The following is a 26,137-nucleotide window of genomic DNA, read 5'->3' as shown; positions in this document are numbered from 1 at the left end:
TTCACGTACATACGCGAAAGTAGTTTCAGAGAGGCAATCACCATTTTCCATTCATGTTCTTGCTACAATAGCCTATACTGTCATCCCTCGCCACTTTGCAGTTCAAATTTTGTGGCTTCATTTCGATCACAGTTTTTCAAAATAAATTCATTAATAAATTATCGTAGTTTCATGGTTGATTACGGCCTATTAGTAGTAAAAGAATATGCATATTTACAGGAAAATGCACATTTTAAAACATTTTGCCCGTCATCCACAATCCTTATGTGAGACATGAAAACACGTCACACTCTTTTCTTTTCTGTGCTTTCTATAGAGACAGCTAAAAATGCACGTAATGGGACGCACTTATTCCGCCTATAAAGCCTTCTGAAAAACCTCCAAAAACCGCCAACAATGCCCCATTTACATAATGTGGCCTGCATATTAACCAAACTACAGCAACATTGCTATTATTATTGTTAGTAACATTGTTACGTCGAAGAACTACGTTGTTGGTGTAGTGACACCTCGCCACACCATACCGGCTAGCTACTAGCTGGCTAGCTTCACCCCACACTTGCATATAGCGCCGCGCTCATAATGCGCCAGGCCACTACCGAAAGGTAACGCTACATTATGGAGCTGCGCCCACTGCTGCTGTGTTTTTGTTTTTAAGTTTGGAGAAGTTCATGCTAGGTGTAGCGTTTGTTTCTATGTTGCTTTGGAAGTTTTGGTAATGTTTAGAATGACAAAAATTCTGCAAAATACTGTATTACGGTACATGTTATCATGAATGTGCCTGTTATTACATGCTCACAGCGTGTCTATAAAACCATAAAACCTTGTTGGAGGTTTTTGGAGGTGTTTAAATAGCTTGTAGGCGGATTATGTGTGTCCCATTACGACATTTGCTTTTATATCTTTAAAACGTACAGAAAAAAGAAAGTACAAAAATACTAGAAGTAGTATTCTACATTGGTAACAAGGTGTCGGTAATGTTATATTGATGAGACAAAAGCCACCACAGGAAGTACGCTGTCTAGAAAAAAACAAGGAACTCTCTCAATTTTAACCTGTTGTGTCTTATTTATGTCTAAAATGTCTTATTTTCTGTTATTATGCCAACAATATTGGCTAATAGGAGTGCAATGGTGACTATAGGGGTGTTATTTCATGTCAGAGGGCCTTAACAATGTTAAAAACAACATTTAGAAGGTTGTAAACAGGTTTTTTATGCTCTAACTACCAACATATTTAATTTATTATATAAGGAATCCTACTTGGCAGAAATTCACTTATCAAGGTCGGGTCTGGAAGCAGTTAACCGCGATAAATGAGGGATTACTGTACATTCAGTGATCGCTACCGTTAGTAGCTAAACTTAGTCAAATCGCTATCGTAGCTGACGACAAACGTAAGTTGTGCCTGTGTCACATTACTCACAGCAGGAAGAGGCAGGATATAATTCTATGTGACTTACTCTACGTGCATTCCGGAATACATTTTTAAAAAATAGTGGTTTTGGTTACACAATAATGGAATTTTCGGGAGCAGAATTGAATAGTAGTGGGGAGATGGAGCCTACCCCAATTAACAAAGTAAAAGGCTGGAGTGGCGACGCGCCTATCACAGGGCATATAGACAAACATTCAGTAAAATTGAACTAAAACCACTCGGGCTGCTTGGAAGTGAACCATCAGCGACGAGCAGAAACATTTTAAAACGGGCCTCAAAGTGGTCGCTAGAGGTCAAATCGGGGCAATCACGCTGTGACTACACCAACAGTACAACATATCAACACGTCAGAGTAAATTCCTTAATTGCATTTGCTCTGTTTACAAGTTTAGTTCGACGTGACCTGTGGCTTCAAGTCCTTTCAACCACCACTGGAGCCCGAAGGTCACCCAGGGGTCACATTTGTTGGAGCAATTACCTCTGCAAATCATTGTTAAGGGCTAGTTTGAGAGAGTGACTACTCTGGCTGTCATTCCTTATTCATACAGCACGTCAAGCATGTAGTTATGTTGTAACGGAGGCGAAATTACACATTTATTCCCCGCATGAGCTTTTTTTTTTTTTTTTTCCCAGCTGCATTGTCAATCACCGCTTCAGAGAACGCTTATGCAAGCCTCGTCTTGTGTCACCCCATCACGCCATCCATATTTCATTGCTTCTGATAATGAAAGGCACACCCCCTCACATACAAATACACACAAGGCATTTTCATCTGTGTGTACAACGTTTGATAATCGGTGAAGCACAACTGACAGCTGTTTTGAAAAGCAGTTGCCTGTCAACACGTCAGAGACGTGCGAATACCGGGCCTGCTGTGCAATTACTGTGATTATACTAGTCCTCATTTTTGCTGCTGAGCTCCGCAAATTAAAGCCCCACGCCCCGTCTCTGTTGGCCATTTGATCCCTGTTCGCTGACGTTTTATTGCCTCGTAATTGTGTTGCGTGCTCGGTGACTAAAGCATTGAAAAGTTCCTTTCTTTTTTAAAACACATAGTGTGACATGCAGCTTTTTGTATTGTATTTTATCAGGTATTTTTTTAGTATGCTTTTTTTGCTGAATTTGTTAATTAAGCGGTTAAAAGTACGCAGTCGATTTCGAAATGCAGATCGAGGAATTACTGTATTGATTAGCATATAAAACGAGAAAACAGACAGTCTTCCTATACTGTATATAGAGACATATACATCCGAACCAGCAGGGGGCACAACTTGTCCCCAAGCAAGTCAGAGCTTTTCTCCCGGTCACTCACAAAATCCAGTGATCTGGAGAGATGCAGCCGTGACACAGAAAAAAGTGATGGTAATTTTAAAATAATGAAGATCAATGAAGCAGAGTCATCTTAAAAATGGATCTTCAAATGAGGGGGTCATCTTCAGGGGCAGACAGGCCTTAGGAAGTTTTCTTGGTCGGCCGATCTGTGATGGGTCGATTGACAACTGTTTATTTGTTTATTGCTTTATTGCCTTGCCTTGGTGATGACAGTAACTAACTCTCCTAGGCCGCCCCTCCCTACATGCAGAACACATGGTATGCGTAGGGCCCTACACGGATTTACGCACGCATGCCCATTCCTGAGCAAAGGATGCGTCATGGAGCTGTTGGTGTAATGCTGGGGTGTCCAAATAGTTTTCCAGTGAGGGCCACAAAGTGAAAAATGAAAGGATGCAACTTTGCCACTTTGATATTTTGTAAAGCAACACATGTAGATATGCTAAGAAGTTATATATATTTCAAGAAAAACTGCATCTCTGCTTTGTCATATAGATGAAAAAGCCTTTTATTGACGTCAACTTCACTCTTTTTTCCCACTTTGGCTGTTGTTTTTTTCCAAATATTTAAACTTTTCTTCCTAAATAATCTTTGTACATTTTCTTTTTGTAATATTATGACTCACGACCCTAGTGAGATCAAGCTGTATAGAAAATGGATGGACGGTAATATGGTATTATTATTACCATAATATTTTGACTTTATTCCTAACTTTTATTCTTAACTTTTTTCCAAACTAAATTTTCCAAAAATTACAATTTAATTTTGTTTTGTTTGTTTCTCATAATATTACAACTTTTAAGAAGTACCGTGTTTTTTTCATATAAAATAATAAAATACAGCATAATAATTTTTTTTTTCAAACACAAGGAGGCTCGTAATGGGGCTGGGTGCAGTCTCAACCAAAATGTCCAGGACTAGATTTTGTCCCAGTCCACCCCTGGTCGTCTGGTTAAAATGCTAATTTTCACCTTTCGACTGCTTAAGTCACAACTGAACTGTTCACCCCTACCCAGAATGCAAATGGATTCTACCCATCTCTTCTTAATGTTTTTTGTTATCCTCTATTAATCTCAAAGCAGCTGCAGCATGCAGCTCACTCAGGTGGTTTGTTCTATCAGCACCTTCTCTCTTAGAAACTGTCAGGGGAGAGGTTCTGCCTGGTTCTGCTTAAAGTCTGCTGTTGTTGGCTGACACGAATGTACTTTAAATGAGTTTGCCTGTGTCGCTCAGAGAGAGACGCTATCAGACTTGAGCTGTGAGGCTACAAGAAGAGAGATGGAGGATGGAGGGAGAAATGCGAAGAGAACATAAAGTGCCAGCTTCCTCCATATATCCCAGACTGACACAAGACAAGAGACACTTCTTTTAATCCCTTACCCACGCTTGCTCTTCCGTGGCGAGACAGTAGTGCAGCATAAGGAGTAAAACCAACATAAGAAAATATGTAAATTGTCTTTTGAGATATGCTCTTGAGAAAAGTGAGATGTGCTCCTTACATTTGGGCAAATCTGCACAGTTGATTGCGCCATATCAAATTCTTCCCCAAAAATGTGTTCATATTGCGCATGCGTTAACACCCATCTCTGTTCAATACCTGAATGGATTGGGTGCTGAGTCTCGTTTCGGGTCTTACCAATGGTGCTGTATTGTTTGCGAAGTCATTGGTTGTCCTCGTTGCTGCACCAGAAAACTTGAAGGGAATCGGAGTGCCTTCGACTATTTAATGGAGAGATTTGCCTATCTTGCCGCACAGTTAGCATATTGGCCACACAGTCAGGAGATCGGGAAGACCTGGGTTCGAATCTCCGCTTGGGCATCTCTGTGGAGTTTGCACGTTCTCCCCGTGTGTGCGTGGGTTTTCTCCGGGTCCTCCGGTTTCCTCCCACGTTCCAAAAACATGCATGTTAGGTTAATTGGTGACTCTAAATTGTCCATAGGTATGAATGTGAGTGTGAATGGTTGGTTGTCTATATGTGCCCTGCCATTGGCTGGCGACCAGTCCAGGGTGTACCCCGCCTCTCACCCGGAGTTAGCTGGGATAGGCTCCATCATGCCCCCGCGACACTAATTAGGAAAAGCGGCATCGAAAATGGATGGATGGGATGGATTTGCCTATCTTAGAAGCGACATTCATTATTCTGGTTATTGTACTCATAAGGTCTGCAGACCTATGGGTCCAACAGTGAAGTCATGTTTGACATTCCGAATACAGCCGTATAGTATACAGCCATATACCTCCGTTTTAGTTAATTCATTCATTCCAAAAGGTCCAACAAAAACTGAGGTGTGCAAAAAGTGAAGCAATTGTTCCCATAAGAAATAATACATCCATTCATTTTCTTTCCCCTTATCTGTGTCAGAAACACGAGTAGGGAAGGCCAGACTTCCAGGTCTGCGCCCACGAATTGCGCATTTGTGCTTGTGCCATCACTTATACAAAGCTGTATTACTGCAATTTTCCTGACTTTGTGGGTTCTTATTTTGACTCATTCTGTTCATTTCCTTTGTGCAAGGCAATGGTTTTCATTCATAGCACGGAAGAGGTGCAATCACATAAATTAAATGTCTATATTACATGCGCAAATGTGCAAGGGAGCAAGCTGTGGGTGTTGAATTTGTGGATTATTTTGAGTATTCCTTTTAATTTATATTATTAACTGTGGTGGTCATAAGTGAGAACTGGAACATGGCAGTAATTATCTTATGTGTCTCTGTGCCATGTCCTGGCCCACCTCTGGGTCCTGGCTCACACGAGCCAAATAAGCCACTTTGCATGCTTTTCAGAGAATGAGCCACAACCGGTGGTCATGACCTCAAGAAAGCTCCTTGTCTCTCTGGTGGTAAGTGAACATTTGGACTGTTCACAAAATGAGTCCCAAATGCAAATTCCAACATTATCAAGTACCTTGTTGACTCTCTTTATAAATCCTTCACTACCTAACCCATTCATTTTGTACACACTGGAGGGGTAATCAGAATGTGTAATCAGCATTTCATTTCCCAGCCATCAGATGGTACTAGAATTCACAATGATCACAGTAATTGTTGGCTATTAAGAAGGTGCTGACATCTGTAGGTCGATTACTGCCAAAGTAACTTTGACTTCAGTGTGATGATTATGATTAGGATTAGGCTTAGTTGGTTTTTATAGTTTTTTCAGTCCAACCCTACTATTATGCTACAATGAATTCAGATTACAATTAAAGATTTGCTTTTCTATATGCAGTACATACAGTCTGCGCCAAGGCTCAATTGAGTCTTGTAAGTGAAAGTGAATGTTATGTTTTCTGGTGTTTTTGGTTTGTTTGTTGTGCTTTAAAATGTAAATGTGCTTTTCTTTGTCAGAACAATAATATCAGTCAAAAACGACCCAGAAGTACTTTTCTATTGCGTTGAAATTGGCTATTTTACTTTTACCACATTTTTAGTTAGCAGGATGAAGCGCTAACTATTTTTTTATGGAGATGGGAGAAGGCAGAACTCATCCAATTTCACTGAGGAATTGTTTTCCGTTTTTTCCAAAAGATTTTGTATACTTTCTTTGTGGATAATACAGGTACATGGATCTTAACAACAAAAAAGTCAGTTACATACAGGAAGTGGGAAGTATTTTGTTTCCTCTTTCAACATAAGATTAAAGAAAGGGAGTCTGTGATGTTGAGTAAAGGAAGCTGAGCGACATTTACTCGTCCCCATGTGGTAAAGCACACTTGCTATTTTTAGTAAAAGGAGGGTTTTTTCCCTTTGACAGCAGCCAAACAGCTCATTTCTTTTGCAGCAGGATGGGGAAGGTTCAAAAACATATAAAATGAGATTCGTTGAGAAGATGCTGCATGTTGGATGCTGATGATGTTTGGCTGAAGTGTGCGTGTGTGTGAGTCAAGCTGGCTGCCAAGACAACAAATTATCAATTTCAGATTTCATTTGGATGTTTGTATCTAAGAAAAAGTGTATATATAGGTCACATGACACTTCTTCATGTGACAAAATACAGGACCAAAAACTGGTCTGTGGGCCAGTCCGTATCTAATTGTCTGTGTAAGATCCTAAACTGCAGTTGATAATTTGCCAAAATAAACCACATGGTGGTGCTGTTCTTAAATCCCAAAGTTTCACTCCATAAGTTGAATTGACTTGAATTTTCTCACACAGCTCAATGTACTGTACAAAACACCCACTGTAACTTTAGGACTTTAAGCCGAATCACCACAAAACACACACCTTTACGAGACTTACAAGCACATGCCTGAATAGTTTGAGCAAGATTGGTTGAAAAACAACGTCTTTGCATGAATTTCTTGTCTGCAGAAGCTGCAAAGCTCCAAATATCGCAGCCAGAGGAAAGCCAGGTCAAGGAAATGTCTTCCGGGGGACGCAGTATGGGGCACTCATGACGCATTTGCAGTCTGGCCAGTTGAGTCGCAAATACAGATTGGCTTGTTTTTTATCAGGGAAAAACGTTTGTTGACAAAAATTAATGTTGGAAATGAACCCCATGAAGATGCAGTCTGGAATGGTCCATACGCGTTTCAGGATAAGGCCCTGGTGCCACATGATTCCATATGCCGCAGTCAGCTCTACCCGGATGGCTCCAGCTTTCTGCCGTTAGTGGGTTTCACAATCTGGTGTCCAGTACCCTGGCTGCGGAGGAGTGAGCTAGGACAGTACAGTAATTCTTGGGATTATCTGTTGGTTTGTTTGGCTTGGGTAGGGCAATGATGGTTTTCTTGCGCCAGATATGGACTGGCAAAAGAGGCAAGTAGAGTGGAATTTGCACAGCCAATCTGAGCAATAGGGCCTGCAGTGAAGAAAGAACTCTGGTGGAATGTTTTGTCTCGCTTGTCTTTGTTGACAAAAGTGTCAGTTCCTTTTGTCATAGTTTTTTCAACATGCATTTGTTTTGATTAGTTATTGTCTCGTTTTTTGTCAGGGAAAAAAGGTAGTTGATGAAAACTATGATGAAAATTAATGTTGGAAATGAACCCCATGAAGATGCAGTCTGGGATGGTCCGTAGGAGTTTCAGGATGAGGCCCTGGTGCCACATGATTCCATAGGCAGTCAGCTCTACCCGGATGGCTCCAGCTTTCTGCCGTTAGTGGGTGTTACAATCTGGTGTACAGTACCCTGGCCGCGGCGGAAGTCTGTTTGCTCATCTGGGAGCTGGGGTTCGATGACTGGTTCATGGAGTCGCTCCAGGAGCTTGATGGGAACACAGTGAGATAGGACAGTAATTCTTGGAATTGTATGTTGATTTGTTTGGCAAGGGTAGGGCAATGATAGTTTCCTTGCGCCAGGTTTTGGGTATGGACTGGCAAAGGAGACAGAAAGAGTAGAATTTGCAGATCTAATCCAAGCATTAGGGCCTGCAGTAAAAAAGGAACTCTGATGTTGTCAGGTCCCTGGGCTTTTCCACTTTTCAGTCGTTTGATGGCTGCTGAAAGCTCATATCTTGCGAAAGGTGTCGAGAGATGACCATCCACTCCCTGAGCTTGCCATTGTTTGTTTTTTTTTGCATGATGGGCGTGTTGTCAGTCTGTTTCCTTGAAATGACCGTAGGTGAGGAGCTGCTTGGTGATTAGGTTGGCACTCGCTGATCATTATTCTTCCTTATAAAAACGTTTAAAGGTTTTCCAGGCCTGCCTATTGGAATGGGTAAAGTCAACAGCTTGGACTGTTTCTTCCCATGGCTCTTTGCTCTTTTTGGTCCAGACACTCTGCAAGAAGAGACCCCGGTTCAGCTGCATCTTCACCAGGTGAAGCTTGTAAGAAGTTATTGCAGTGTGACTCACATTCTTTGTCCCATGCAAAGCTATACCGATGATGATACCGTGAAAAAATTGAGTTCTTGGCTGACTTAATGAGGAGTTTGCATAAGGCTGAGTAGGCATAGTGGGAGATAAAGAATGATGGAGAAGGAAGCTTTGTGAACTTGTTCCATTGAACCCTGCAGAAGTTGCGCCTCTTCACTGGCTTGGTCGGGATGGACGCTATTAAATCCGGAAAAATCAGTGGCAGCCTGTGTTCAAACCTTAGAAAAGGGCCTGTGATGATAGGGTTAGGGTTAGGGCCAAGTCTGGGTTCGAAGATGTGTTCCATCTCCCTAGCAAAAGCTGTCTGACTGTTTTGGGGTCAAACAGTAAATGTACATCAAAGGCTGGCCCAGTCTTCCAGTGCAGTGCTATCCAGGTTGGATAAGGTATACCCCCAGTTGGTACTGTGACAGTTGAAACCTCTAGATGACAAAAGGGGGGTCGAGGGGAGCAATGTTATCTGTATGAAATGGAGGCTTGTATATGTTAATGATGGTGGCAGCCTCTTCTACGCTGGAGTCTGAAGGAGATGCTGCAAGTGGTTTCCACTTTGCCGAGCGCTTGATGATGGTGGCCATTCCATGTGTGAGCTGTGAGGGTAACTCCAGGCACCTTCAGACTGACAGTGTCGGAGCCATGAGCTTCCTGAAGGGGTCCTGCTGTTGCTTTGTGTTTTTGTAGTATGTGTTCGATGAGGGTGATCTTAATCTTTGTTAGGCCTTCTATGTTCAATGGCAACACGATATATGGCAACATGATAACATGATATCCTGCATGACACCTGACGATGCCCGCCCAGAGCAAAGGTCTGACTTCCGGATTGGCAGCACGATGCATTTTTGGTCAGGTACCAGCGACTAGGTTGACGTTGAAACTGCTGCTGCTGTGGTTTAATGATGTTGGGGCTTAATGATAATCTCCAACCTACTCATGAATTTACAGTAAAGGTATACAGTACATCATTGAAGGGAAGCAGCATACACACACAAATGGGTTTCCACATGACCTCTGTGTCGTGCTCTCCTTTCATCACCCCCACGCTAGCGCCGCTTATCACAAGTGGGCAAGAACACCAAATGAAGGTGTCGCCATGGTAACTTTGTACGCATGGCTGCAAGCAACTTTTATGTCAATGCCTTTCAGACTGATTGGGGATGGTGATGTGCTTTTTGATACTGTCTCTTCAACCTGTCTGCATTCCATAGATTTTAGGTAGGTTAAGGATGGGGAAGTACTGTACACTCCAGAAGGATGGTGAATGGTTCTGAAAATAATTGAACTCATGTTTATACCAGTTATTTGTTATTGTTGTTACTCATTTTGCTAAATAAGGTAACTTTACATTTAACGAATATGTGACAATAAAGTTCCTACAAAATATCAGCACATCTGAAAATAAACACAACCGTGACCTTGTTGCAGGCAACAGCCAGATGTTTTTTTTTTTTTTGTGCCCACACTATGAGAATTAGCCGTTTTTTTCTGCATAAATAAATAAATAATCCAGTCTTCATCATTTTACTTTCCAACCCTTCTGCTTGGCTGCTTCTTTTCTTCTCACTAGTAATTGATTCCATTATGCCAGGCAAGCTGAAGGAATTCATTGTGATGATTAGTGTGACGCAGGCTGTCGGGATGAAGGTTCACAGTTCACAGATGGAGGTGAGTCTCCCAAAAATTTGACATAATTTGCTACATTACCTCAGTCAGACTCCTTGTGGTTTGCTTTTCCCACAGAGATTTTCTGTGTCCTCACCTAACTTCTTATGACAAATAGATGAGTCTCTGGCAGCGTTTTATTGTTGACAAACCCAGATAATGTTATATTTATGTAGAGAATTGTTTTGTATTTATATGGTTGTATTCCAATATCGCTACAGTACAATAGGGCCATCTAGTGGTCAAGTAAGACAATTCATTAGGTGCGCATGCAGGACAGAATGTAATGACATGACATCGGCCCACAAGAGCTTTATGGACAATTAGTTTTAACATATAGCTGGTACCACTTGCACAGTTAGTGATAGTTCATTCACACCATAACTATTACATGTTGACACATATTTCGTTGGCTTACATTTTGAACAATGGATGCGAATAGGATTTTAAATAATGACCCTATGTTAGGTGCAGTGTTAAAGTGCTCATGACGCCAAAAAAAATGTTTGAAAAAAGCAATAAAAAAAATAAAAGAACTCACTTAATAAAAGGTTTTGCCATACTGCTGTCATCCGCCATTAGCAACTACAAAATACGAGTGAATGAAGTTATTATCAAACGTCCCCCTGCGACTTTTTTTACTCTGACGTCATGTGGAGGACACCTTCCGGCAACCAGACTCATCAAACAACCGTCAAACAATTTTTATAAGTAGTTATTAATACTTTTTTTATTAATACATTGTTTATACATACATTAGTGGTCTCCAAAGTGCGGTGTTTTGTATTTGCCCGCAGAACATTCTAAAGTTACAATTTAACAAGAAAACAAAACAAACAGACAAAAAATCACAAAAAACACAAGAATTGAGTTAAAATATTAAGAAAAAAATGTTGTAACCTAACGAGAAAAAGTTGGAATATTGCAAGAATAACGTTGCAATATTGTGAGGAAAGATGATGTAATTTTAGTAGCATAAAGTTGACATATTAGAGAAAAAAAAAGTTCTGATTAATGAGAAACAAACAAAACAAAAAATAAAGTTGTCATTTTTGGAATATTTGGTTGCAGAAAAAGTTATAATATTATGAGAAAGAGGGACAAATATTTTGGGAATGAAGTCTTAATTAGGAGAAGAATATTTACAAGAAGAAAGTTGAAAGAGTTGGAAAATTAAAAAAGCGACAACAGCAGCAAAATTTTACAAGAATAAAGGCAAAATATGAAGAGCAAAATAGTTGTATTCTAACGAAAAGAAAAGTTGCAATTTCATGAGAATAAACTTGAAATATTATGAGTAAAAATAATGTAATTTTAGAATTTTGAATTGAATATTCTTTTTTTTTCATCTATCCATCCAATCTTTTTCTATGTTGCTTATCCTCATTAAGGTCGCAGGGGTATGCTGGAGCCTATCCCAGTGGACTTTTGGGCGAGAGGCGGGGTACACCCTGGACTGGTTGCCAGCCAATGGCAGGGCACATATAGACAAACAACCATTCACACTCACATTCATACCTATGGACAATTTAGAGTCTCCGATTAACCTAACATGCATGTTTTTGGAATGTGGGAGGAAACCAGAGAACTTGGAGAAAACACACAGACTCCCACGCACTCCAGTACCATGTGTTACTGTTTTGGCCGGGTCAGAGTTGTTTGCTAGGGGTTGTTTGTATGCTGACGTTATCGGTGTTTGCACTAAGCTGGTTTTCTTTCTTGTAGATGTAACGTTCACTGCCGGATGATACCACTTTAAGTGCGCTAACATGTTAGACGTGTTTCCTTCAGCATACCCGATATCGTTATAGACATTAGCGCTATCGTGAGCCTTACTCCCAATACTTGATGAGGCCCAGCCTCACCCAGACTCTCTACCTCAAGTGGCCCCCGGGTAAACTGAGTTTGAGACCCCTGATGTACAGTAATCCTCCGTTTGTCACGGTCAATTGGTTCCAGACCCGACCGTGATAAGTGAATTTCCGCAAAGTAGGATTCCTTACTTATAAATGTAATGTTTTCATAGTTAGCATAAAAAACTTGTCTACGACTTTCTAAATGCAGTTTTTAACATTAGAGACCTCAAAACATAAAATAACACCCCTATAGTCACCTTTACACTCCTATTACCTAATATAGTAGACATACAGTAATAAGAGATCTAGACATAAATAAAACACGTGCTTTTGCGGGTTGCTTTAAATGTGTTGCGGTGCCAGGAGAGCAGAGTGGCGGGGGGACAGGCAGGAGAGTTGAGTTTTATCTTGGAGTTGTTTATGGCAGCAAAACCTCCAACCTATTGGGGATTTTTATTAGGGATTATTGTGCCTGTTGTGAGGTCATTCAAACCTGGAATAAAAGCCTGTTGTTCCGGCAGGGGTGGATTGCCCAGAGTACCAGGAGTTTTTTCCAATGGGTTGACCAAAACTGGGCCTTACTCTGTTGGCCGTTTGTTCTGCCTGGGTCAGGTTAACTACAATTATTTTAATTTCAGAGGTTTTTGTCATGCTCTGTACTGCCACACTGCTGCCGCCCGTCTGCCACTCTCGTATAGTGCACTCCTTGCTGCAGAGGCGGAGCCTGTTGCCAATTACTGCCCTACTTATACTCCAGACTTGCATTACCTCGTTGCCAGATGGTACCCTTGCTTACCTGCTCACCGACTCCGGTCTCGCATTATCTCCTTGTTCCCTGCTTTATTTTTTGTGTCAGTATTCTCATTCCCTGCTTGGCGTTCTCCAGCAGTGGTATTTTTTCGGTTTATGCTGTAGTTATTTTTCCTTGCCTGGTTCTCAGCAGTGCCTTTCGCCCTTAGTTCTTAGTATTTTTTTTAGCTCCTGCCAGTTTTTCCTGCAGCGTGATTGGTTATTTTTTTGGCATTCGCCACACCTTTTGTTATCCTTTTGTCTTCCATGTTTTTGTTGTATTGCCCTTTTTCTTCCGGCGGAGTGTTTTTTGTAATAAATTTATTCTTTGAACCTTTTTGTGGCGCTCTCTGCATCTTGGCATCCCAACCCGGCCTTAAGTCATTCCTGACAGTTTTATTTCCATTCCTATTTGAATCTGTGTGCGTGCGTACGTCTGTTCGGTGGGGAAAACAGTCTATGAATTTGACTTGACATCATACTTGGGAAACATGGTGTTGTATGTTAGAATGACATATAGTTCTCTGAACTATCGGAAATAAATCATCATACTACAGCAGGGGTCACCAACGTGGTGCCCGTGGGCACCAGAAAGCCCCCACGACCACATGAGTTGCCCGCAAGCCTGCTTTTCATTCAGGTTTTCAGTTAATAATGAAAGAACAGTAGAAAGAAATGCATTCTGAAATACAAAATGTGAGTTGTGGACACCAGCATTTTGTTAATGTTCTGGTAAAACAAGCATTTTCGCTTTGTTTGGGTTTAAAATAAGCTCTTAAAATAAATGTTACAAAAATGAGTAGCTCTTGGCCATTTTCATTTTGTAAAAGTAGCTCTCACAAGGAAAAACGTTGGTGACCCCTGACCTACAGTATCCTGATTCATTGATGAGCTGCTTTTATTAAACACGTTCATAAAAAGATGCCGCACTGCACATTTCCAAGCTTACAAGTCACATGTTGCAATGTGATGTGTTTTGCACATCTGCTATTTCTACCTAGACTTGCACCCCACCACCCAATCATGTCACCTGCAGAGTTCAAGTGTTTAAAGTGTCAACATACACCTTTTTAGCGCCCACAGTTTAATTTGCATCATGAAGGACATTGACGTAGCAATTTTTTGTTAGTTTTTCAGTCAGTGTTTATGGTTTATTGTCCTTTCAACAGTTTCACATGATAGTTACAGCGAATAAAAGCATCTGCATACACATTATGCATATAAAACATTATGTGGAGCTGTACTGTCTTCTAAAATCAAATTGTTTGTCCATTTTTCAGATCATGATATTATTGTTTTCCATACTTTAGCCAACTACACAAAGTTATGATTGCACGCAGACTCATTTCATTTGCATGTAATCTTGTTCAAACCTATTCCACGCTATTCCTCTGCTTTTCGTGACCAGATTAGTGATAGGCAGCAGCTCCAGTACGAGCTCTCCTGTGGACATGACCTCACCACAGACCCCTGCAGCCCACTGAGCCCACTCATAAATGATTTCACTCATTTATTTATTCGAGGTTCCAGAATATAGAGGGATATTGTTTCGTATAGTGGTGTTATTGAGGACTTGTGTTTGGGGATGTACATCAGTGGGGCGAGTTGGCACAGTATATCGGCACGGATTGTAGTGGGTCCGGTCTGGCCCAAAAAGTCCAAAAAATTTGTCCCAGTCCACTCCTGTGTTCTGGCGAGCAAATTTGGTGCTTGTGTGTCTCACCGAACATCACAGTAAAGTTGCGGACAGTTGCTGACCAGTTTGGAATACTACATATCATCAACGTCTTTGAATGCGTCTTCTGAATACCTTAGTATGTATTTTAGCTCATTTTTAGACTTGAAAATGTTCCATTTAGGCAAAACATATGTACAGTTTGCTTTAATATGTATACATTTGACTTATAATAAGCTGTATTCAACCACGAAACAGCATGGTTTATTAATTAATATCTTTTTGAAAAACCATGATAGAGTAAAGCTGCGAAATTCAAAGTGCGATGTGGAGAGGGACGACTGTATCACCTTATTAGCTACATGAGAGAGACAAAATATTCAAAACAACACCTGTTATGATGCAATGCTCCCCTTCTTGACATGTTTTTGTTTCTGCAAATACTAATTTGCATTGTTTTTTTTTAATTCTGCCACTGTCAACTTTCTGAATCTTATCACTGCTCATCCTCCAAGTACTCCTGGTCTGCTGTGTTGCTGATCTCACTGTTTTCTTCCATTACTTGTAACATGTACCCTTGTTATCGGTCCTTTTAACTAACGCTGTTTATGCTTTTGTTGTCTTGTAGTGTGCAGTGTGGTTTGAGTAGTAAAGATAAGACAAAACAGACAACTACAAATACACTAGGTCCCCAACTTACGAACACCCGACTAGCGAACACTCACGGATACGAACACAAGCCAACTGGTCTATATTTTATTTTATTTTGCCTTGTAGCCAGTCGCTCAATCAGTATTTATACTGCTACTGTACATGCTTGACCAGTAGAGGGCACTGTGACACTGCTAATGCATTCTTAGAGCTAATGAGACCAACAGAGGAAGAATTAGACGCTGGGGAGATACAGTGTAAAGCTAAATGGAAAGCTAAATTGTACAACCCGGACAGAGCGTGTGATTAAAGTTTATGAAGAGTTAATAGGCCTGCTTAATTCTACACCACCCACAGAACACTACCTCTTTTAGAAGAGTCTAACGACGACGACGATTTGTCCTTTTTCAATATCTCCTCCTCCAACTCCTCCACAACGTATGCTCGACCACTCCTCTTCAAAGGTAAATAACATTTATCATTACGTATTATTATATCACTTTTATTATTTTTTTTCATTAATTATCCTCGTTTATTATTACTACTGCATCCAAACTCATATTTACATACATACACATATACTGCATATGTATACACGTACATGTAGTACCTATATCATTGGTAATATTACATTTTCCCCTACTTAAGAACAATTCGACATAAGAACGGTCGTCTTGAACCAATTGTGTTCTTAAGTTGGGGACCTAGTGTACTGAGATGTAACAACCACAGCAACAAAAGAACACAGGTAATAAAATAACAGTAAAAATAGAAGCTTCAAATCAGGGGTGTCCAAATTTTCCCCACCAAGGGCTACATAGTGAAAAATGAAAGGAGGTAATTTTGCCATTTCGTAACTTTGATATTTTGAAAAAGCAACACGTGTAGACATGCTAACAAGTTATACATATTTCAAGAAAAAAATAACATCTAAGCTTTGTCGAATTAAAAAAAAAGTCTATTATTTTTTATTTTCCAAATATTTCTACTTTTTTCATAAATAAAACATAACATAACAACATAACAACATTAAATAATTTTCCCCCGACCTAATTTCCCGAAAATTACAACTTTATTTTGTTTTCTTTCTCCTAATATTACCACTTAAAATAACATACTTTTTCTTTGATATTTCAACTCTATGCTGCTGCAATGACGTTATTTTTCCTCATATTACACATTTGCAAAAATTCTTTTGTTAGAATATGACTTTTTCTCTTATTATTTGACTTTATTCTCATACAATTAAAGCTGTTTTGCCATTTCTGCTGTTGTTTTGATGAATTTTCCAACTATTTGAATTTTCTTCATGTAAATTTTCTTTTCGAAATGACTTTTGCATAATATTTGGACTTTATGCTCGTAACATTATAACTTTTTCCGCAACCTAATTTACCTTAATTTTGTTTTGTTTGTTTGTTTCTCATAGTAGAACAATTTTTGAAAAATAATGCCATTTTTCTGTAATATTTCAACTTTATGCTACTCAAATGACGTTTTTTTTTCCCCACAATATTACAATGTTATTCGTCTAAAATTACAACTTTTTCTTGATAGATTCCAACTTTTCCATTCCACTCCATTTTCCCAGTTGTTTTTTTATATTGTTGTCATGTTAAATTATATTTTCAGAATGTGTTGCGGGCCATTAAATTAAAAAAACAACCGCGGGCACCCCTGCTTTAAATGTTATGTTCCTAATGCTAAGCAGCGTCAAACACATTTTTAACACTAGTGATTTGCTTTAGATGCCAAAGCAGCCCTTTCACAGTCGTGGTTCCAATTGTGCAATTGTTCCAACAGGTATATTTGGAAATTTACACTGTTGGCACTTGTCCCTGGAAATAGATCATTTCCAATGAACAGAGGAAAATCTCAGGCGCTATAAAATATCCTGTTCAAATGAGTCACCAGAAGATGAAAAGAAACCTGTTTTGGTGCATAGGGCAACATCTGGGACATCCTGATTGAATGCAGATATGCTGGACATAAATATTGGGTGCAGCGGATGCCCTTCTGTTGTGCATCCAACAGTAAGTTGACGCATGAGGTGCCAGACATCCGGTCTTACTTTGAGTTGTGGCCATCTGCTGAAGCTGGCCTTCAACTTAGTACGGTCCTCTACGTCTGCACAGCACTGGGTCTGCTGCCATCATGCCCAGCCCAGGTCCCTTATCCCCAAGTTTGTAAGCAGTTGACACACTGTGATCCATATTTTGGTTTGGTTTGGTTTGGTTTAGTTTATTTGAACATGAAGGTTACAATGGAATACATCTCATGAATCATTCTTTGACAGTTCCACATGTCCAAAAGGAGTAGGAAGAAGCAAAGCTTATTTAATCCTACCCCCCATCCATTCTACATCTAGTACAGTACATGTAGTTCACTTCCTGGATTCCATGTCATGTTTTCAGTGATAGTCAGGATAACACATTATAAGTAACGGTGAGATAACCCTCCCCCCCAAAAAAGAAAGAACATTCATAATAATGATAATAATGATGACAATACTAAATAAATAAATAAATAAATAAGAACAAAGCTTTTTCTTTTTTTTTTCTTTTTTTTTCCTTTCTTTTTTTTCCTTTCCTTCTTTTTTTTTAAAACACAACAAAGAAAATTATAAAAAAAATAAAAATAAAAATAAATAAATAAAAAATAAAATTTAATTAAATAAAAAAATAAAATAAATAAATAAAATAAAATAAAAAATAAAAAAATAAAATAAAATAACAAACCTGACAGAACAATCAGGACTCTTCTGCCTTGTATTTAGCAAACATCAACTGCTTGTATTGTTTTTTGAATTTGCTCATCTCTGTACATTGTTTGAGTTCTTTACTCTGGCATAGGACCTTGGTTTGATTCGAAGTCCCGTCACGACCACGTCATTCATTCGTGTGTTCTGATCCATGTCATCTATGGTGTTTTTCAGCTTCTCAATGATTTTATCCTTTTCTTCACATTCATTTTTGAGAGTGGCTCCAAGTGCATCATAACTTTCCTGTAATTTTTTATTCTCCACTCTCAGACCTTGCATTTCATTCCTTAATATCCCCATTTCATTTTGAAATGCTTCTCTCTGAACTTGCATTTCTCTTTGTATGGCGTTGGTAGTCTCTAGCAAACTGTAAGTTAGTTTATGCAGGGAGTTGGAATTCTCCACAAGTTGCTGCATCTGTTTTCCATAATCCTCCATGGTTTTCGCCATGGTATACTCACTCTTTTCCATTGAACTTCTTTCTTGCTTGTTTGCGCGGTGTTTAACCTTCTGCAAGGCTGTCGCTGTTGCTTTGTCTATATTTCCACTCAGGTGTGTCAACTGGTTAACTGTGTCATCCTTGTAAGGTCTCGGCGGCGGTTGTGGTAATAGGTGAGCACCTCCAGTTGTCTCAGGAATCTGTTCGACATCTTCCGTATATATGACTGAATCTGGAGTACTTCGACCAGAACTGCTAGAGCCACCGCTTGTTGCGCTTCTTCTCCCTCGAGCCTTTGACATTGTTACTGTTGCTTGGTAACGCCGTCAGTTAGCCGTTGACTTGTGGTGCAATGCCTTCGGTGATTAATCTTCGTTATAACGGCGAGTTTATCTCTCACCAGTATCTCACCAAAGTCCCACCAGTCCTCGTGGGCCGAAAAAGCTGCACAGGAAAACTCCAAATGATATCCTGTTATTGAAATCAGGCTTCAAACCGCGGCTAGCATGATAGCTTGCTTGTAACGGCTGTCGGCTCCACCTGATTGTCTCTTTTGGTGAGTTTAGTCCACTTGCGGGTCCGAATTGAGGCAGAAGTCTCAGCACTCACTTGCAGAGTTGTAATCACAAGTTGTGATCACAAACTGTATTCACCAAGGTCGCAAAAGTTTAAAACTCCGGTAATAGTGGACGGAGCTTTTCCGTGAGCGTCCTTTCCGTATAACAGGAAGTGACGCAATCGCAATTTTGATGTCACGAGTTCCACGACAGGACCTGATCCCTGTCCTCTAGGACCACACCTAATCCTCGCCGTGTTCCCCATCCTTGAGATAGAAACAGCGCACACGTGTGCCCCCTGCTAAACGTAATTGTCACTACGAGTCCTGGATTCCTTGGATTCAAGGTCCCAGAGTTTTTTCTCTAGCAGGCGGTGTTTGATGACCCAAGTGGCCTCTTTTCTTTTTCCCCGTCAAGCGACCTACAAGACTTTCATTTCTTTATCTTTTTTTTGTTGCCCCACATTACCCGTGGAATCACACGATAATCAAGCCTTTTCTGTATCTTTTGTCGCAAATGCAACGATCAAGACTGTGATTTCTTTATCTATCTTTCATCACAACCCGCACAATAACGACCGTTCTCTATCTTTTATTGCATTATAAAAAATCGAAACGCATGACAATTTTCCCAATCAAAACATTTCCAGAGAAAAGCATGTACTTTTACAAGCCGGTTGACATTGGGTCATAACAATCTGTGTCAGAAGCCCACAGCCCAAATAACCCCCAGATAACAAATTAAAACAGAAATTCCAACTCTCACCAGGTGTTGGAAATTGTTTCCGTTTGCAGGTCACAGCAGAGTCACGTCCCCATCTCGCAGCGATCTGGCCCTCTCGTCTCAGACGATTTTGGTCAAGGTAGAAGTGGAAACTGGTACCAGAGCGTCCTCCCCAATGTCTCCACGGGATAGCCATGGATTCCTGTTCGTGGAAAATTCTCGTTAAATATGTCTTTTATCATATTTATTCTGCGCGGAGAAAGAGAGTTGAAACAAACCCATAGCAGTGTGCCTCAAGTGTTCCCTTGAAGGACAGGACAGAAGCACAGTTATATGAACGTTATCAGGACTTTATCGGGTACAAGGACGTACTCTGGTTTCATCACAACCCGTTGACATGGAAATGCCATTGGAGAAACTTGTTTTGGAGACAGGAAGGCCTCAAGCCTCGAGCAAACAATCATAACAAAGCATAGTTTGTTCTTCTAGCAAATCAAGTCTGACGTTAATGTGTGCATTAGCAGAAATACTGTATTTGTTCAAATCAAACGGCCTAATGATAAAAGGGTGAGGAGAGGGGCTCAGAGTACAGCCACTGCTGGCTCGGGCATCTACTTTAGATGCCTCCTGGACGCCTCTCTTGTGCCGAGAAGAGGCCCCAGGGCAGACCAAGGACACACTGGAGTGATTATGTCTCATAACTGGCCCGGGAACGCCTTGGTGTTCTCCCGGTGGAACTTGAAGAGGTGGCCGAAGACTGGGTAGCCTGGGCTTCCCAGCTGAGTCTGCTGCCCTAGCAAAATGGAATGGAATGGAATGGTAAAATATAAAATTGCAGTCGGTCAGTGTTCGTTGCTGCCAGAAGTATGCCGGGATGCTTTTTTTTTGGCTGAAACACACAAAATGTATGTGTAGCAGCCCTTGTGTCAATAATCACAGCGTTGAGTTCGACTGGTACAATTTTTATTTCTTCATGAGTGAAACTAAAACACAGCAAAACATCACATTTATTAAAACTCACACACCTCAGTCGCCCTTTAATACAATACAATGCAAAAATAACACGCCACACCAAAATAAAATGCCACATACCTCTCTTTGCCTACCAAGGGTGCAGATAAGACGCTGTTAAGCAATAGCCTCATTGAATGGCCACATTTATTCGCCTTCAGAGCCCCTGTGCTCCCTGATGCAAACACATTCACAAAAATATTGGGCTTCTCATCAACAATAATCTTGATTTAACCATTATTAAGTTAACTTACAACTTTCAGTGGGTTGTCAGCTCTCTTGACGATGACCTGCTCGGTGCCTGCTGACACGTGTGGCAAAATGGCGTGGGACGTCACTATTTACAGCTTGTTTCTTATTTTTTTAATAGGGGGCCCAATAAATGAAAAAAAATTGGCTACAATGGCTGCTTACACTTCCACCAAATCATGTTACAATTAGTCACAATTTCACAACTGGTCTTTCATCCTTTTTCTATGCCACTTATCCTAATTAGGGGGTATGCTGGAGCCTATCCCAGCTGACTTCAGGCAAGAGGCGGGGTACACCCTGGACTGTTCGCCAGCCAATCACACGGCACATATAGACAAACAACCATTCACGGTCACATTATTCATACCTATGGACAATTTAGTGTCGTCATGCGTGTTTTTGGAATGTGGGAGGAAATCGTAGTACCTGGAAAAAAAACCACGCACGCACGGGGAGAACATGCAAACTCCACACAGAGATGCCCAACAGAGATTCGAACCCAGGCCTTCTCCTGACTGTGTGGCCAACATGCTAACCACTGGTCTTAGTCACCAAAATAAGTCATATCCAAGTGTTTCACCTTTAAACACACTTGAGATAAATCAGTCATATTCAAGTAAAAGCACCAGCTTTTAAACGGGCCGTTCAATAATTGAGAGTTTTGACAGACAGTCCTTTGTTGCAGACCGGGGTTTGACGTCACAATTTACGCCTGTTTTTTTTTTTTTTAAAGCAGGCTCAATGAATGAAAACAAATTGGCTACACCGGGCACTTACAGTATGTCTACAGTTTGATATAAAAGTCAAACTGCAGTTCTTATGGTGTATTCTTACTAGGGTATACACATTAGATTGAAATCCCATATTGACACAAGTATATAATGAAACAGTATTTTTTCTCTTGACAACCAATCTGATTTGAATCTACAGTATATTTGGGGTCTAGAGATTTAAAGACGCAAACCAACAGGTGGCGCCAAATGACTTTTCCCAAAGAGAGTCAGAGCTTTTCTCCCTGTCACTCGCACTCAGATGCAGACGCGACACAGAGACCTGCTGAAAAAGGGTTGGACAAGTTAGCAAACGACAAAGGAAGAGTACCAGTTGTTATTTCACTGTGATGTATATGTACTGTATGTCTTATATTCCTGTCAGTTTTGCTTTTTTTTAAAATGCAGATGCTGATTGTTTCTCCACATATGCACGGTATTTATTTTTATGTTTTTAATGTTTTTAAACATTAATCTCCAGTTCCATTCTAATTAAATGTACATGCTTTGCTGTCTTCTCATGCCTCCTCACATTGCACAGATGCAATGCACAAACACACACAGGTCACCTAGTGAGGACAAGCGGCATAGAAAATGGATGGATTGACACACAGGTCACCTTCCCGTGTGATGCTGTGTGTGCGTTTGTGTTTATGTACATTCGTGTGCACACCCATGAGAGTCGCATTTTGTCCTCTAATGTTCCCCGCTGTGTCCCCATGGATCCACAGAGAGTGGAGTCATTAGGCGTGCTCTAAGTCACTTAGCCCAAATTGAATTAGTCGACCAGAAGTCAAAGACATTTACAGTCATGTTTACTTTCCCAGTCGCACTGGCAGAGTCTCCACTCTGCTAATTATTCTGTAAATCACATTCTTTGGGTTTACTGTTGACCAAATACAAGGCTCTCAGTCAATCCAAAATGATATTTAATCTTATAAAGTGACTTCTAGTGGGTATGAGTGTGCAGACTTATTAGGCAGACAAATTACAACAGGCCTTCAAGATGATGCTTGACGTCACCTGAGAACAAAATATTGTATTGGCCTGAATACAAGGCAAGACACATGTTTTTGAAAAATATTAAGACAAAATCAAAGACATAATAAACAATTAATCTTTAAGTCGTGTTTGCATAATCAATAAAATCTCATTTTATTCATCGTGACTCAGCTTCATTGATCACCATCCATCCATGCATCTTTTATGCCGTTTATCCTCACTGGGATCACGGGTATGTTGGAGCCTATCCCAGCTGACTTTGACTGACTGGTCGCCAGCCAATCGCAGGGCACCTATAGACAAACAACCATTCACACTCACATTCATACCTGTGGACAATTTAGAGTCACCAATTAACCTAACATGCTTGTTTGTGGACTTTGGGAGGAAACCGAACTACCCAGAGAAAACCCACGCACGCACGGGGAGAACATGCAAACTCCATACAGAGATGCACAACGGAGATTCAAATACAGATCATTAATGCTAACAAAGGTATGGTCTTTGAGCTGGAAGGATATGAATGATGATTGAACTCTGTAAAGAAAAAAGCAAAAATGTGTTAATACGTTTTGTATATAGAACTCCAAAGTCAAGGATTGGAATGTTTGAGGATTGAGACAACCTTCACAGACATAGATCAAAAAACAATTTTTATATGTGGAGACTTCAACGTGAAAGGACAAGATCGTGGGTACAAGCAGCCGAAATGAGTTTTCTCCGTAGGGTGGCTGGGCTCTCCCTTAGAGATAAGTTGAGAAGCTCTGTCATCCGGGAGAGACTCGGAGTAGAACCGCGACTCCTCCGCATTGAGAGGAGCCAGATGAGGTGGCTTGGGCGGCCAGGATGCCTCCCGGACGCCTCCCTGGGGAGGTGTTCATTGCAAGTCCGAACGGTAGAAGGCCTCGGGGAAGACCCAGGACACGTTGGAGAGACTATGTTTCCCAACTGGCCTGGGAACGCCTCGGGATCCGCCGGGAGGAGTTGAACAAAGTGGCCGGGGAGAGGAAAGTCTGGGCCTCCCTGCTTCGGCTGTTGCCACCGCGACCCAATCTTGGATAAGCGGTAGAAGATGGATGGATGGATGGATGGATGGATGGATGGATGGATGGATGGATGGACTTCAATATTGATCTTTTAAATCCACATAAGCAGAAGGAAATAGATGACTTCATAGACACAATGTACAGTTTGAGTCTATATCTACTGTATATCTATTTGCGGATGATACCACTGCCTTTTGTTCTGGGAAAAGCCCACAAGAACTAATTAAAAAGGTCAAGGATGAAATGGTCATACTAAAGACATGGTTTGATAAAAACAGATTATCCTTGAAGTAAAACTAAAATAATGCTATTTGGTAATAGCAAAAAGGATATATACGATCAAATACAAACAGATGACTGAATATTGAAAGAGTGAAAGAAAATACATTTCTGGGGATCATAATAGACGTAAAAATGAGTTGGAAATCTCATATCAAAAATATACAACAAAAGGTGGTGAGAAATACTTCAATACTGAATAAAACAAAATTTGTTCTTGATCAAAAATCCACCCTCTTTACTGTTCCTTAGTATTACCATATCTAACTTATTGTGTGTAGTTATGGGCAATAATTATACTGTAAAAGCAATCTTCACTCACTCCATGTACTGCAAAAAAGATCGGTGAGGATCATTCATAATGCCAAGTATAGAGAACATACAAACCCTTTATTTTTAAAATCACAGATATTAAAATTTGCTGATTTAGTAAATGTGGAACTGATGGGGGGTAGGATTAAATCAGCTATACTTCTTCCTACTCCTTTTGGACATGTGGAACTGTGAAATGATCAATGAGATGTATTCCATTGTACCCTTCATGCATGTTCAAATTAAATTAAACCAAACCAAACCTTTTTTTCCAGCAGGTCTCATGTCAACCGGCCACTAGTAAGTGTGAGTGACAAGAAGAAAAGCTCTGGCTCGCTATGTGCGAAGGTCATTTGGTTCCCCCTGTTGGTTACATGAATAAATCCATAAACCCCGACTCATAAGACAACCTATTTTTTTCAGACTGTTTTCTACGGAAATATTTGGGTCCTAAAAATTATGCACTAAGCGTAGACATGCTAGAGGTGTCTCGAGTCAAGTCTCAAGTAAAGATGTGCAAGTCCAAGTCAAGTCTCAAGTCGAGACAAGACAGGTCAAGCCAAGTCTAAAGTCATAGGCTTGAAATTTTCGATTCATAGGCACTATTTAGTGTCTCAAACAGAAAATGCCATTTTAACAATATAATAAACTATTAAATTTGACAAATACGGTGAATACATTTCGCAATGAAATAACACCAGTGTGGCAAGACTTAGATAAAAGAGTGATGACATAGCATTCACGCTGTACTGTAGTCCATCCACAGAAATGTAATCCACCCCCTTGTTGTTTGTTAAACCTGATTGGATGTCGATAGATGCATTCAATGAGGCAGCTTCAAAAGGAAAATATGTTATCTTGCTGGAAATGACAAACAACCACGTTAGATGAATACTTTGAATGGGGACACAGTTTACTCAGCACACTCGCTGAAATTCTCAAGTATTTTCAAGTCATCAGACTAAAGTCCAAATCAAGCTGCATGTCTTTGGTGATATTGTCAAGTCCAAACTCATCAAAATTGTGACTTGAGTCTGACTTGAGTCCAAGTTGCATGACTCAAGGCCACACCTCTGATGCATGACACAACTCCACACAGTGTCACATCCAGAAGTTCTCCGACGACACAGCCATCGTTGGTTGTGTTTCAGAGGGGAATGATCTGGAATACAGGACGGTCATCAGGGACTTTGTCAGCTGGAGTGAGCTTAACCAGCTGCAGCTCAACACCAGCAAGACAAAGGAGATGATCATTAACTTCCAGAGGAAAACACCTCACTTCACACCGGTGAACATCCAGGGAGCGGTCCGTCAACACCCACGCCCTCTACAAGAAGGGCCAGAGTCGCCTCCACCTGCTGAGGAGACTGAGGTCCTTTGGTGTGTGCAGGACTCTTTTACGGACCTTTTATGACTCTGTGGTGGCCTCAGCCATCTTCTATGCTGTGGGCTGCTGGAGCGGGGGCAGCACGGACAGGGACAGGAGCAGGATCAATAGGCTGATCAGGAGAGCGAGCTCTGTCCTGGACGGTCCTCTGGACTCCGTGGAGGAAGTGGGGGAGAGAAGGATGTTGGCTAAGCTGACATCCATCATGGACAACACCTCTCACCCCCTACATGACACTGTGGGTTCCCTTAGCAGCTCCTTCAGCACCAGACTGTTACACCCACGGTGTAAGAAGGAGAGGTTCCGCAGGTCCTTCATACCGACCGCTTTCAGGCTCTACAACACCTGCACCACCTGAACAATGTTGTAGTCAATATGTATTCTT

General features: G+C 40.7%; 1 protein-coding gene across 2 annotated transcripts in view; it reads right to left on the bottom strand.

Annotated features, from left to right (window-relative positions):
* LOC129191009 (neprilysin-like) overlaps nucleotides 1-19,985 on the bottom strand; it is a 90,165-nt gene extending 70,180 nt beyond the window's left edge. Inside the window, exons 1-2 of one of the 2 annotated variants that reach the window (XM_054793922.1) lie at nucleotides 19,972-19,985; nucleotides 19,736-19,895 (exon numbers count right to left, since the gene is read on the bottom strand). In XM_054793922.1, the coding sequence (XP_054649897.1) occupies nucleotides 19,736-19,889 (154 nt within the window). In that variant the 5' untranslated portion in view covers nucleotides 19,890-19,895; nucleotides 19,972-19,985. Of the gene's footprint in view, nucleotides 1-19,735; nucleotides 19,896-19,971 lie in introns of those variants that run through there. The other variant, XM_054793924.1, reaches the window with a different exon arrangement.
* Nucleotides 19,986-26,137: the final 6,152 nt, after the last annotated feature.

Source organism: Dunckerocampus dactyliophorus, chromosome 12 (assembly GCF_027744805.1).
Source record: "Dunckerocampus dactyliophorus isolate RoL2022-P2 chromosome 12, RoL_Ddac_1.1, whole genome shotgun sequence".
In the NCBI taxonomy this organism is placed as follows: domain Eukaryota; kingdom Metazoa; phylum Chordata; class Actinopteri; order Syngnathiformes; family Syngnathidae; genus Dunckerocampus; species Dunckerocampus dactyliophorus.
This window is presented reverse-complemented; position numbering and strand designations above follow the sequence as displayed.